Source organism: Typopeltis vanoorti, chromosome 19, assembly GCF_054136105.1.
Source record: "Typopeltis vanoorti isolate ZY-2024b chromosome 19, IOZ_Tvanoo_1.0, whole genome shotgun sequence".
Taxonomy (NCBI): domain Eukaryota; kingdom Metazoa; phylum Arthropoda; class Arachnida; order Uropygi; family Thelyphonidae; genus Typopeltis; species Typopeltis vanoorti.
In genome coordinates this window covers 78398865-78413406 of record NC_143567.1, presented here as the reverse complement: position 1 = coordinate 78413406, position 14542 = coordinate 78398865, and the positions used below count along the sequence as shown (strand labels likewise).

At 34.5% G+C, this 14542-nt stretch overlaps 1 protein-coding gene across 3 annotated transcripts in view; it reads left to right on the top strand.

Annotated features, from left to right (window-relative positions):
* The window catches only part of LOC150096276 (uncharacterized), an 89322-nt gene that overhangs the window by 59636 nt on the left and 15144 nt on the right, over positions 1 to 14542 (top strand). For all 3 annotated transcript variants that reach the window (XM_090408886.1, XM_090408887.1, XM_090408885.1), the window contains exon 6: positions 14073 to 14203. In XM_090408886.1, coding sequence (XP_090265012.1) covers positions 14073 to 14203 — 131 coding nt within the window. The remainder of the gene's footprint in view (positions 1 to 14072; positions 14204 to 14542) is intronic.

Genomic DNA, 14542 nt, shown 5'->3' with positions numbered 1-14542 from the left:
ACAATTTTGGAGGACATAGACTCTAACGAGGAACGAATTGTAGCCACAAGGTAATGAATAAAAAAAATCATTAGCTTGCTATGAAGAAATTTTGCGTCACAAGAAAAGGACATTATGCCGTCAGACGAATCTATTAGATTTTATGAAACCATTGACATCGAAATAACTTTCTTTTTTTTTATGTACAACAAACTACAATTATGATTATATTTCTTAAAAAATATAGGTGTTTTTGTAAACACCTTTGTCCCAATGTACTAATATTTTGTATGTTTGTATATATAAATTACATGCAAATTTATACCCCGAGTTATGCAAATTAGACTTACTCCCTTTTTGTTGGTCCCACCTACCGATAACTTCGGGGTGTGACTGTGTGTGTATATGTATATATATATATATATATATATATATATTAAAAATAGATATTTAATGACTTTAAACTGAGATAAAATATTAAGTTTCAATGAAAATGATAGTTTCAGTGTTTTACAGCCTTCATCAGGTATTCACTAAAGGTAGAACACAATAATAAAAATTGAAGTTACAAAAAACTGAGAATTACAGGCAAAAATGCAATACATAATTGACAAGTTGTATTTTTTAAGTTGTTCTATCCAACGCGCCATTGTTTGTTGCGTGTGTGCTTGTAAGTTCTCGTGAACACCAGTATTGAACAACTGCAACATCCCTAATTGCAACGTGGTATCAGGGATGTTGTAACTTAAATTGCTGTTCAAATGTTCAGAATTAAGGAGGATTTCCTTAGATTCCGCGATTTTCCTTTCAAACTCATCACTGCAGCGAAAAATGTTTTCGGATTTATCCCAGCAAACTGAGTGACTTTGTAGATCGTCATGAGGATTGTTGAGAAAAGAGCATGACTGGATAGCGCAGATGCATGTGATCTTTTATAGGAGATGTCTTTCTTATGTTCTTCTATACGTAGTTCAATAGATTTGTTAGTCTGTCCAAAATAAGGAATATTACAATCGCACCATAATTTGTATACACCTGGATATTTTAGGTTGTAATGAATAGGCTTCGGATGGCTTATAAGAGAACGGATTTATTTAGGAAGTGTAGTGAAAAACGTCCTGATGTTGTATTTTTTAAGGACTTTAGCCAATTTATTGGAGACTGAACTAATGTATGGGATGGAGATGCTACCTTTAAAATTAGTAATTTCCATAGTACACTGCCTAGGAGGATCCAGAAGAAATTTCATAATCGTTTTTTTAGAATATCCATTTTGTTTAAAGATAAGAGAAAGGTGATTAATTTCTTTTTGGAGCTCATCTGGTTCATTTAAAAGAGAGCGTGCTCTGTGTCTTAAGGTAGAAATAGTTCCAAGCTTTTGTGGTGGAAAGTGATGAGATTGACAGTGCAGATATCTATTAGTATGAGTGGGTTTTCTGTATATAGAGATTTTTAAATCTATCAGAGCATCGTGTAAGAATTACATCCAGGAACGGAAGGCAGGTATTTCGTTCAAGTTCGGCAGTTAATTTTATATTAGAATGCTGGTTGTTAAGATGATGAAGAAAATCCATGAGAGATGTGTACCCGTGACTCCATATAATAAAAATGTCGTCAACATAACGTCTCCAAAGTTTCGGCTTAAGTGAGAAGGACGATATGGCTTTCGTTTCGAAATCTTCTAGGAAAATGTTTGCTAGAACCGGGGATAAAGGGTTGCCCATTGCTAGGCCTTGGTTCTGTTTCTAAATGGAGTCCCTATATCTAAAGTAGCCAGATTGAATACAGTGCTTTAATAAAGCAAATATCGTTTTAGAAAATTTGTCCTTGAGTAATGTTAATACCTCCTCAGTAAGGATGTTAGTAAATAATGAGATAATGTCAAAACTTGCTATGATATCATTTTCGCTAATGGAAATATTTTTCATATGAGAAACGAAATCTGTGGTGTATGTGATGAATGATGAAGATTTATTGGAGAAACACTTGAGGTCTTCTGCAAGATGTTTAGAAAACTTATAAGTAGGACCATCAATTCCTTCCACAATTGGGCAAAGAGGGATGTTTTCCTTGTGGATCTTCGGAACTCCATAAATGAGTGGTATAAGGGAGTGTAGAGAGCGTAAAGAAAGGTAAATATTGTGAGGAAGTTCACTTGTAGTCTTTAACAGATTGTTTGTACAGTTTTGTAATTCCCTTGTAGGATCATCCTGAAGAATTGAATATGTAATGTTATCTTCAAACAATTGAAGCATTTTATTGTGATAATCTTCAGAGTTGAGGACGACTGTGGCATTGCCTTTATCTGCAAGTAAAATAATGATGTTTTTGTTCTTTTTAAGATTCTTTAAGGCCTGTCTTTCGGCAGGAGAAATATTATCTGTTGGAGGTTTAGCATTATTGATAATGAAGATGGATTCAATACGGAGAAGTTTTGCCAAATGATTAGGAATAAGTGAACTGGCTTTTTCTATTTTAGTAAGTAGAGATTCTTTTGGAATAAACTTTGGTCAGGGAATGAAATTTAGATCTTTGCTTAGAATATCTTTTTCTGCAACTGTGAAAACATGTGACGAATTGTTTACTACAACTTTCTCAGGATTAATAGCCTTTAGTAGGAACAGATGTGTTTTGTACTGTCTTAAGAATCTCAAATTTCTTGATAAGATTAAGCTTATTATTATTTTGTATCCATGTTGCTTGTGCTTCACTGTTAAAGATAAAATCATGAAAATTATCATTATCCATAACCTCTTCAAGTTTCTGAGTTAAAGACCTTTTTACGTTGAACAAAAAAGCAAGACAGCGTTTTGTATCTGGGATTCTTTGGCTGAGAAGATCTAACTTGGTTTTACGATGAATTCTTTTAGCGCGTTCTGTTATCTTTTCTTGAAACGATATGAAATTAGGAAAAACTTCATTGAATTTACAACGTTTCAGGAAAACTAACCTGTTGACTATCGGTCCTATTTTCTTCAATGTTTTTTTAAAATTTCTTTTGATGTCAGTTAGAGATGCCTCATCATTTAGGCTATAGATGTATTCCTGAGCTTCTACTCGGTTGTTATGGTACATTTTAAAAATAGATTAATGACTTTAAACCGAGATAAAATAGTTTTAATGAAAATGATACAACTAGTTTCAGCCTTTTACAGCCTTCATCAGGTATCCACTAAAGGTAGAACACAATAATAAAAATTGAAGTTACAAAAAACTGAGAATTACAGGCAAAAATGCAATACCTAATTGACATAAAAAAAACTTATTTTTTAAGTTGCTCTATCCAATGCGCCATTGTTTGTTGCATGTGTGCTTGTAAGTTCTCATGAATGCCAATATTGAACAACAGCAGCATGCCCATCAGGGATGTTGTAACTTAAATTGCTGTTCAAATGTTCAGGATTAAGGAGGATTTCCCTAGATTCCACGATTTTCCTTTCAAACTCATCACTGCAGCGAAAAATGTTTTCAGATTTATCCCAGCAAACTGAGTGACTTTGTAGATCATCATGAGGATTGTTTGAGAAAAGAACATGACCGGATAGTGCAGATACATGTGATCTTTTATAGGAGATGTCTGATGAAGGCTGTAAAAGGCTGAAACTAGTTGTATCATTTTCATTAAAACTTGATATTTTATCTGTGTTTAAAGTCATTAAATATCTGTTTTTAAAATGTACCATAACAACCGAGTAGAAGTCAGGAATTCGTCTATAGCTTAAATGACGAGGCATCTCTAACTAACATCAAAAGAAATTTTAAAAAAACATCAAAGAAAATAGGACTCAGAGTAAACAGGTTCGTTTTCCTGAAATGCTGTAATTTCAATCAAGTTTTTCTTAATTTCATATCGTTTCAAGAAAAGATAACAGAACGCGCTAAAAGAATTTATCGTAAAGCCAACTTAGATCTTCTCAGTGAAAGAATCTCAGATACAAAATGCTGTTTTGCTTTTTTTGTTCAACTTAAAAAGATCTTTAACTCAGAAACTTGGAGAAGTTATGGATGATGATAATTTTCATGATTTTATCTTTAACAGTGAAGCGCAAACAACACAGATACAAAATAATAAGCTTAATCTTATCAAGAAATTTGAGATTCTTAAGACAGTACAAAACACATCTGTTCCTACTAAAGCCTGTATTAATTCTAACAAAGTTGTAGTAAACAATTCGTCACATGTTTTAACAGTTGCAGAAAAAGATATTCTAAGCAAAGATCTAAATTTCATTCCCTGACCAAAGTTTATTCCAAAAGAATCTCTACTTTCTAAAATAGAAAAAGCCTGTCCACTTATTCCTAATCATTTGTCAAAACTTCTCCATATTGAACCCATCTTCATTATCAATAATGCTAAACCTCCAACAGATAATCTTTCTCCTGCCAAAAGACAGGCCTTAAAAAATCTTAAAAAGAACAGAAACATCATTATTTTACCTGCAGAGGTAATAATAGTCATCCTCAACTCTGAAGATTACCACAACAAAATGCTTCAATTGCTTGAAGACAACATTACATATTCAGTTCTTCAGGATGATCCTACAAGAGAACTACAAAACTGTGCAAACAATCTGTTAAAGACTACAAGTGAACTTCCTCACAATATTCGCCTTTCTTTACGCTCTCTACACCCCTCTTATACCACTCATTTATGGAGTTCCGAAGATCCACAAGGTAAACACCCCCTCTTGGCCCAATTGTGGAAGGAATTGATGGTCCTACTTATAAGCTTTCTTAAACATCTTGTGGAATACCTGAACTGTTTCTCCAATAAATCTTCATTGTTCGTCAAAAATGCCACAGGTTTTGTTTCTCATATCAAAAATATTTCCATCAGCGAAAATGATATCATAGCAAGTTTTGACATTATCTCATTATTTACTAACATCCTTACTGAGGAGGTATTAACATTACTCAAGGACAAATTTTCTAAAACGATATTTGCTTTATTAAAGCACTGTATTCAATCTGGCTACTTTAGATATAGGGACTCCATTTAGAAACAGAACCAAGGCCTAGCAATGGGCAACCCTTTATCCCCGGTTCTAGCAAACATTTTCCTAGAAGATTTCGAAACGAAAGCCATATCGTCCTTCTCACTTAAGCCGAAACTTCTTTGGAGGCGTTATGTTGATGACATTTTTATTATACGAAATCACGGGCACACATCTCTCATGGATTTTCTTCATTATCTTAACAACCAGGCATTCTAATATAAAATTCACTCCCAAACTAGAACAAAATAACTGCCTTCCATTCCTGGTTGTAATTCTTACACGATGCTCTGATAGATTTAAAATCTCTATATACAGAAAACCCACTCATACTAATAGATATCTGCACTGTCAATCTCATCACTTTCCACCACAAAAGCTTGGAACTATTTCTACTTTAGGACACAGAGAACGTTTTCTTTTAAATGAACCAGATGAGCTCCAGAAAGAAATTAATCACCTTTCTCTTATCTTTAAACAAAATGGATATTCTGAAAAAACGATTAAGAAATTTCTTCTGGATCCTCCTAGGCAGTGAGTGTACTAGAGAAATTACTTATTTTAAAGGTAGCATCTCCATCCCATACATTAATTCAGTCTCCGATAAATTGGCTAAAGTCCTTAAAAAATAGACCGTCAGGATGTTTATCACTACACTTCCTAAAATCCATTCTCTTATAAGTCATCCGAAGCCTATTCATCACAACCTAAAATATCCAGGTGTATACAAATAATGGTGTGATTGTAATATTCTTTATTTTGGACAGACTAACAAATCTGTTGAACTATGTATAGAAGAACATACATAAGAGAGAGAGAGAGAGAGAGAGAGAGAGACATCTCCTATAAAAGATCACATGCATCTGTGCTATCCAGTCATGTTCTTTTCTCAAACAATCCTCATGATGATCTACAAAGTCACTCAGTTTGCTGGGATAAATCCGAAAACATTTTTCCCTGCAGTGATGAGTTTCAAAGGAAAATCGTGGAATCTAGGGAAATCCTCCTTAATCCTGAACATTTGAACAGCAATTTAAGTTACAACATTCCCTAATAGCCATGCTGCAGTTGTTCAATACTGGCGTTCACGAGAACTTACAAGCACGCACACAACAAACAATGGCGTGTTGGATAGAACAACTTAAAAAAAAATAAGTTTTTTTATGTCAATTATGTATTGCATTTTTGCCTGTAATTCTCAGTTTTTTGTAACTTCAATTTTTATTATGTTCTACCTTTAGAACACAATAATACCTGATGAAGGCTGTAAAAGGCTGAAACTAGTTTTATCATTTTCATTAAAACTTAATATTTTATCTCAGTTTAAAGTCATTAAATATCTATTTTTAAAATGTACCATAACAACAGAGTAGAAGCTCAGGAATACACACACACACACACACACACACACACACACACACACACACACACACACACACACACACACACACACACACACACACACACACACACAGGTATCCCTCGATTAACGCGGTTAATTAATCCCTCGATGTTACCGCGTATATCAAAATCGCATTAATCAAACTAATAATCAATGGAAAAAATTACAATTCGTCCATGATCAATTACCGTATTAATAATTCGTTTTATATGGTACTTTTTTAGGAAAGATAAAAAATGAATGCAAAGTAAATGTTTAATAAATACTTGTACCTACATTATTAACTGCAATTTTTTTATCAAAAGACGTTATCAAGAGTCGTTTGAACAGTTTTAGTTTTTTTTTCTTATCGGCATAAATTCTACGATAACAAGCAAAACGATTCTCCAGACCTCGGCAAACAAGCAATAAAACATAAAGAGAAAACACTGCAAATATAATACATGATGGTACAAATTCACTGGATATTGAATCCAACATTATTTCATAGCCGAATATAGAAACTACAAGTGTTTCGTGTCGAATATATAGAAACTAAAAGCTTCGGCAAATGCAAGCATAAGCAACCTTATAGGCAACTGGTAGTAAAGGTGGAGTAAGCTTCAGATCACTTTCCTTACTATTTTTCATAATGTAAAGCCACATCTCCTACAGGACATATATGATGGTTTATTTATTTTCAGTTACAATCTAGAAATTATTGAACAAAGAATGAAAGAAAAAAAAAAACTAAACCATACTATACTAACATTGGAGGTCACGGTATCTCTCAGATACAATTTACTGTCAAATATCACAAACCTTTACATGACATGTGTTAAACCAAACTGACAGCAAAAAAACAGTGCGGAATATCACTCGTAACATATGAATGCACAGCTACTCATGACCTCCAAGCTATACACTGAATTGTTTAAGAATATTTATATTAAACATTTTGCATATATCTGTGAGATCAGCTGCAAGCTCCACAGGGTTAAAGGCGCGTTAATCAAAACCTTGCTGCGTATATCAAGGGATTGCCACAATGAATTTTGCTGTGTTAATCAAATCCCACGTTAAGCAAGGGACACCTGTATATATTGAAAGTAATGCTGTAAATAAAATAAGTGTTATAATGCATTTGTGGTAAGCTCAAAAAAATCATATCTTAATATGCATTTTCATGTGTACAGAATAGTGGATACTCTAGTGGTCATGGCCTGACATAGATACTGTATCTGATCTCGAGTATTATCAGATATTATTAGATTTTGTTCTAAAGCATTATTGTGTCAATATGCTGGGACATTGGTCTTCCTCTAGGTCTTTTTTTTTTTTGTTGTTGTTGTTGTTTTTTTTTGCCATCAAACACCTGCACCCATTCTTTTTAAGTGATTAGTTAGATTAATTCTGTTCTTACACTCCTGAATTAAATGTCAACTTTTTCTATAAACTTCATTTTTAATACTTCTGTAACAAGTTTGGTATGGTCATAAACTTAAAACAAATCTTGTCAAATTCCTTCAGGCACGTGTACAGAATGTTATATAGCACTACAAGAAAAATTTGCATCATTATTAACTTTCTATCAACAGTTTTCCTCCAAATTAATCTGTTATCTGTCAAGTCTCTAGTGCAGGAGACCCACACTATCCACTAACACTATATCTATCATATATCTCCTTAAATTTATTCACTATTGGGGCACTCACAACCACGTCTGACAATCCATTCCACTCATTCGCCATTCTCCAAAGGTTTGCATCATTACTAACTTTCTTTCAACAGTTTCAGTCTTTAAAGGTGGTTCTAATTGCATACTCCCCCCTTTCCCAAGATCTTGGTATTCTGCCCACTCAGCAGAAAAAAGATTGATTTGTTTTGCTAATCAAATTCCATTTTTTCTTAATATCCTTATTTTGAATAAGATTCAGCCATTGTACCGCTCTCTCGGATCTCCTCATATCTGAGGACTCGTGACCTTCCTGATGATGCTTTGCCATTTCTTTCTCCCCTGTGCTTCTCTTATTGCTTGTTCTAGTTTAAGTCCAGTGATTCTTGATATTTGGTCAATCCACCTGTTGAGGGGGTTTTCCTCTTTTTCTTTTCCCACACAGTCTACCCTGGATGATTATTTCTTCCAGGCAGTTGCCTTCCCTTCTACATATGTGTCCAAAATATTGCACTATTCTCTTGTCAATTATGTTTATCAATCTTGTGCGAATATTCAGTTCTTCTAGGATACTTTTGTTTGTTCGTTTTTCTGTCTAACAATCTTCTCCAGCACTAGAACTCGAATGCCTCAATTCTTCTTCTGTCATTGTCAAGTTAATAGAGAAGACTCAGAAGCATAGAGAAAGATTGAAAAAACTAAGATTTCTACAAGCTTAATTTTGGTCTTTTTGGAAATGTGCTGTCTTTCCAGATCTTAGTTAAATCATTCATCGCTGATTTAACTAAGATCTAGAAATTTTTTTGTTATTATCACTCCAAGGTAGTTGAAATTGTCGACAATTTCAATTCCTTCTATATTTATCTCTTCTGCATTGTTTAAAATCATGATTTTGGTTTTATCTTGATTTATTCGTAAACCATGACTTAAGCTTTCCCATTCTAATTGATTTAGGATGGATTTTAATTCCTGTTTGTTTGTTGCTATTATCACTGTGTCATCTGCAGTATCGTAGGTTAGTGATTCTTCGGCTAACTAATTTAATGTCTTCATTCCACTTTTCTAGAGATCTTTTCATTATAGTACACCCCCGATGTTGGTTAAGCTGAGGTTGAAACGCTGGAGCATTTTCTTGGCGGCGTCAAGAATATCAGTGCCTTTTGTCGTTCCCTTCATAGGTTCATAGGTACGAGCGCTAGCAGTTCTTCTGTCACATTGAATTGTTGATCAATGCCATGGACAAAGATAGCCAGTTGTGCTGTATCCTTCACATCTAAAGCAAGTGAATATGACGTAAATTCGAATGACCGTTTTTTTTTAAAGTTCCTTCAATGTCATTGGCAAGTTCTTCAACACGTAGTGCTACAGTTACCCCAAACAAATTCGGTTTTTTAAACACTTCCTTATGATTTGGGCACAGAATATTCCCAGCATCGATGAGACGCTCTTTCACAAACTCGCCATCCAAGAAGGCTTTTGATTTTTTAGCAATTTTTCAGCTATTACATAACTTACTTTGACACATGCTTCGCTTTCTTCCCTCTACCTTTTAAATGTACCCTGCTGGCATTTTTAATCAATTTGCAGACGGTTCACTTTGTCCACACGAAGTCACCCTTGAAGGTGATCGAAATTGGACGCATGCTTTATCTCATAATGTCGTTTTATATTGTATTCTTTTGATACTGACACTGACTCACAACAAATTAAACACACTTGCTTATCGGCAATCGGCACAAATAAGTACAAATTGGTCCACTTTTCATTAAAAACCCGACAAGAATCACTTGATATATGCTCTTTACTCGTAGATGCCATAGTGATGGAAGGAACCCAAAAAATGATTCAAAATGGCCGTGTAACGGTTATTATCCACTGAATGTGGCTCACACTAATAAAAAAAGTCTGGCAGTATAAAACCACAATAGGCTATGGCTGACACAACAAACCTGCGTGCGCTTATACACGAATATCACACTGTTCACGACTGACTGACTGTGGATGAGATCCTCTTGTAGTTATATGAAAATAACAAAGTATCAAGAACCTTTGAGATGTATCTGGAAGGCACTAGACAGGACACTTGAACAAACTACTGCTTCAGCCATCTACCTGCGACATTAGTACTAGTACTTAAGTACCACTTGGCGCTGGTAGATGGCTGAAGATGCATGTCTATTTAATATTTATTTTTATAGGATTTTATGTAAAGGATCAAATGCACAGTGTTCCTTGTGAATCTGGAAAGCATCTTACAATTCTCAATACCGCAGTATAGCTTAGTGGCCGCATGCTTCATTGAAAGTTATTTTTTATTTAATCATGTTTTAATGTTAAGTAGTTATTTTTTCAAAATGGCTGGCAGGCCATTCTTTGAAGACCCCTGAAGTAGATTGTAGATTGGGATCATAAGGCAATCGTTATAAGTTTGGAAAATTGTTATACTCAGCTGTGTAAAATAGATTGCATCATAGTAATTAATTTATCATTTCAGCCCAATGGTTTTAAGAAATGTGCAGCTACTCTTGTACAGAGGAATTCAGATTTGGCACACATGGGCTGTACTGTTTTACTGTTCCAATTCCTTACTATTGTTCTTCAGTACTTTCTTTGAATAGCCTTTTATATCTGTACATAGATCTGTGTAAAAGTTTTATGTTTTCCCATTGGATCCTATGGTTTGTATTTTCAATTCAGAATACAGAAATCCATTTACAGGAAACTATATTCACAATACATGAGAACACTACCCATCTTAGAAATATGGCATCATAAAATCTTTAGTGACCAGAGCACACAAGATATGTTCTTCTGAAGAGCTGCTCAAACAGGAATTGGAAACCATTAAACAAACAGTTCTACTGAGTGGATTCAATCCAAGAACAACACAAAAAATAGTTACCACCACCACTCCAAGACGACATTGAAGAAAAGAATTAGAACTACACAGGACTTCCATGCCTTACATCAAAGGTATCTCTGAATGAGTTGCAAACATTATAAAAAAAAAAATACAAATTTATCACTACTTTCAAACCTATTAACCAAATTCATAATCTGTTACCCTCTCCAAAAAACAAACTCTTAACAGTGATGCTACCTGGAGTATAAACTGTACTATGGACAAACAGGAGGATCAGTCTACAAACGTATTTCTGCACATCAAGACCACATCAGGCTCATTGAACTGCAGAAATCTGGCTTGGCTCAGCATGGAATTGAAAATGCAAACCATAGGTCCAATGGGAAAACACAAAACTTTTACATGAATCTATGTACAGATATGAAAGGCTCTTCAAAGACAGTACTGAAGCTTTCTTTGAAAAGCTTCAGTACTTTTTCTACTTCAGTTTCTACTTCATAAATAAAACCTTAATCATAACGATTGCTTTATGATCCTAAAAGTTTGGAAAATTGTTATACTCAGTTGTGTAAAATAGATTGCATCATATTAATTTATCATTTCAGCCCAATGGTTTTAACAAATGTTCAACTACTTGCACAGAGAGATTCAGATTTGGCACACATTTTGGTTGTACTGTTTTACTGTTCCAATTCCTTACTGTTTGTTCTTCGCTCTCACTGATGATTTACTGTGCCACATGTGTGAATGTTTAATTATACCTCGTTTGATTTTAAAATGCTTACTCAAATATAGACTGTGTATTGCTTGATATAATGTCTCATTTACACCATATAATTGTAGTGTTTTGACTGGCTTTTCTCTTGGCACCTGTGTCATATACTGTTTGCAGATCTACAAAACAGATTTGTTTAAGTTAAGGGATATTATATCCCATATTGTTTCTTAGCCGAATAAGAAACTCAAAGAGTTTCATGCTGAATATAGAAACTATATAAAGTTTGGCGATTCCAAGCGTAAGCAAATACCTGGATAGTGCAGCAACTGACCCTTGAAGGTAGTGCAAGCTGAGGCAACTCATGTAAAAGGTGGAGCAAGCTCCGATCACTATTCTTGATATTTACCCATAATGTGAACTTAACTCCTAGGAGCTGTATTATATCCCTTAACTTAAATAAGTTCATGTCGCCAAATTGAAGCCTTTGGCTCTTCATTGTAATTAATACTTTAATAGGACACCTCTTGGCACTTCTCATTAAAGGGATGTAAGTTCTGTTCGCTACAAACTTGGTATTAACATGGTCTACCTACTCACTGATGAGACCTCAAAAAAGGTTGAAACCAGTCTGGGTAGTGACCTTCTATCATAATGTTGAACAATAGTACAGCTCCTAGGAGTTAAGTTCACATTATGGGTAAATATCAAGAATAGTGATCGGAGCTTGCTCCACCTTTTACGAGTTGCCTCAGCTTGCACTGCCTTCAAGGGTCAGTTGCTGCACTATCCAGGTATTTGCTTACGCTTGGAATCGGCCAACTTTATATAGTTTCTATATTCGGCATGAAACTCTTTTGAGTTTCTTATTCGGCTAAGAAACAATATGGGATGTAATATCCCCTAACTTAAATAAGTTCATGTTGCCGAATTGAAGCCTTTGGCTTTTCGTTATAATTAATACAAAACAGATCCTTCTTATATTCCCATGATTTCTCATGCTTGCATAAAACTTACCTGGAAAAGTCAGTAGTGAAGCTCTTCTGTAACTGTCACATTTAGTTTTATTTCTCTTTTTATAGATGGTAGCTATAAAATGATCTGAGAGCTCTGCTCCAATCATCTAGAAATCTACATGAACTAACCTTCTGAATTATGCATTGCAACTAATATAAAACTAACACACACACACACACACACACACACACACACACACACACACACACACACACACACACACACACACACTTTAAGCATACTCTGCTTGTTGTTTGTGTTCTTTTAAATATCGACTTAGATTCCAGTGTGGCTGAAAATCATATAAGCAAGTGAACATCAAAATTAAGGGTCTTTATTTGATATAATAATTGTGTGCCACCAGTTTATCTGGCGTTTTTCATCCCGCAAGCAGGCAAACCAGCCCCGTGAACATATGCTTCTACAGTCAAAAAATATATCTCCCCTCCCAGCGGCAGACTAGGTGACAGGTCAATTGGGAGTGGTACTAACAAGAAGTTGCATCTAAGTAACATGCGGATCCTGCATAGGAAGCGGGAATAATGCGTAGTGAAAGAAGATTTGATATAATAATTGTAAAGCATCGCAGAGCACTGGGTGTTTGCACACAAGAGAACATATGGTGTATCAAGAACTCACTAAGTCTGTATAAGTCTGACATTTTTGAGTGATTTTCTTTAATGTGTAGAAAGGCAAGTTGTATGGTATGCATTCAGTGGAATCTGACTTGAGACATAGTGGTCAGGAAAATCAGCAGCACATCCAACAGAGGACTTGGATCTCAGACTGATAGTAATAGCATATGCTGGTTCGAAATCCAGAGAAATATAATTATAGATTTTTCTTGATTTCTAAGGATATATTATTTCCTTATTTACTACAGTAAAAGGCTCCATGATAGAGTGCCAGTCTTCTGTGGGTGAAGACTCATGTTCAGTGAAGGTAATATCTGCATTCATGCTAAGAGCTTATACTGTATAATCTCTTTGACATGCATGCTGAAGCTGTGAATAGCAGTCATATTGAATGTGATATATGTCATATTGAACTTCTCAACATAAGGGAAAAAAATACTAGTCCTTAGAAGATAGTTTAGACAAGAAGTTTAGTTTTAGGTCATAGTTAAGTGACACTGATTCTACTGAAGTAAGAAAGTGGGTTCATTTGTTTGCACATAAAGGCTCTGAATGAGTATGCAAAATGGAACTGTAGCTGTTCACATTCCCCAATGATTCCTCATCATTAAGGATCACAGGTTTATGATCCTTAACCCTTTCCTGCCCTAGTAGCTTTGAGTGAACAAATACACAAAAGTAAATTGAGAAACACTGATCAGCCATATTGTGATAAAATTCAATAGATTTTACTGCAATATTGTTATATCTATCAGATAAATTCATTGGTTTAATTAAAAGTGTATTTTTTGTTTGTCTCAAAACTTATCACAGCGAAAGAAGTCAAAAGGCAGCTTGAGGCATGAAGGGAACCAACACCACTCAAAGGGTTATGATGTTCCTTCTAATGATGTGGAAATTTGCACAATTTGTTTGGAACAGTTTAGGGAATCTGATACTATCAGGTAATGCAAAGTTTTATTTCTAAATGCTGTTTCTATTTGAAACAAGTTTAAATGTTAAACTAAATTCTCTGAAGCAAGAAAGATATTACTACTCAATAAATTGACTGAAAACAAGCATATTTATAACTTCAATATACCTTGCCTTGAATAAATCAGCTCTTATGATATTAACATAAATCATTGCATTTTATTCTAGAAATTCGTTCCTAAAAACATATAAAAATGTAATTTGACTCATTCCACGGGAAGTGAAAATCTGAAATGCCATTCACAGTTGCTTTTCATAGGCCAAATGCACTGCTAATTCACATTCTGCTTGAATTATTAAATCGTTAGCAT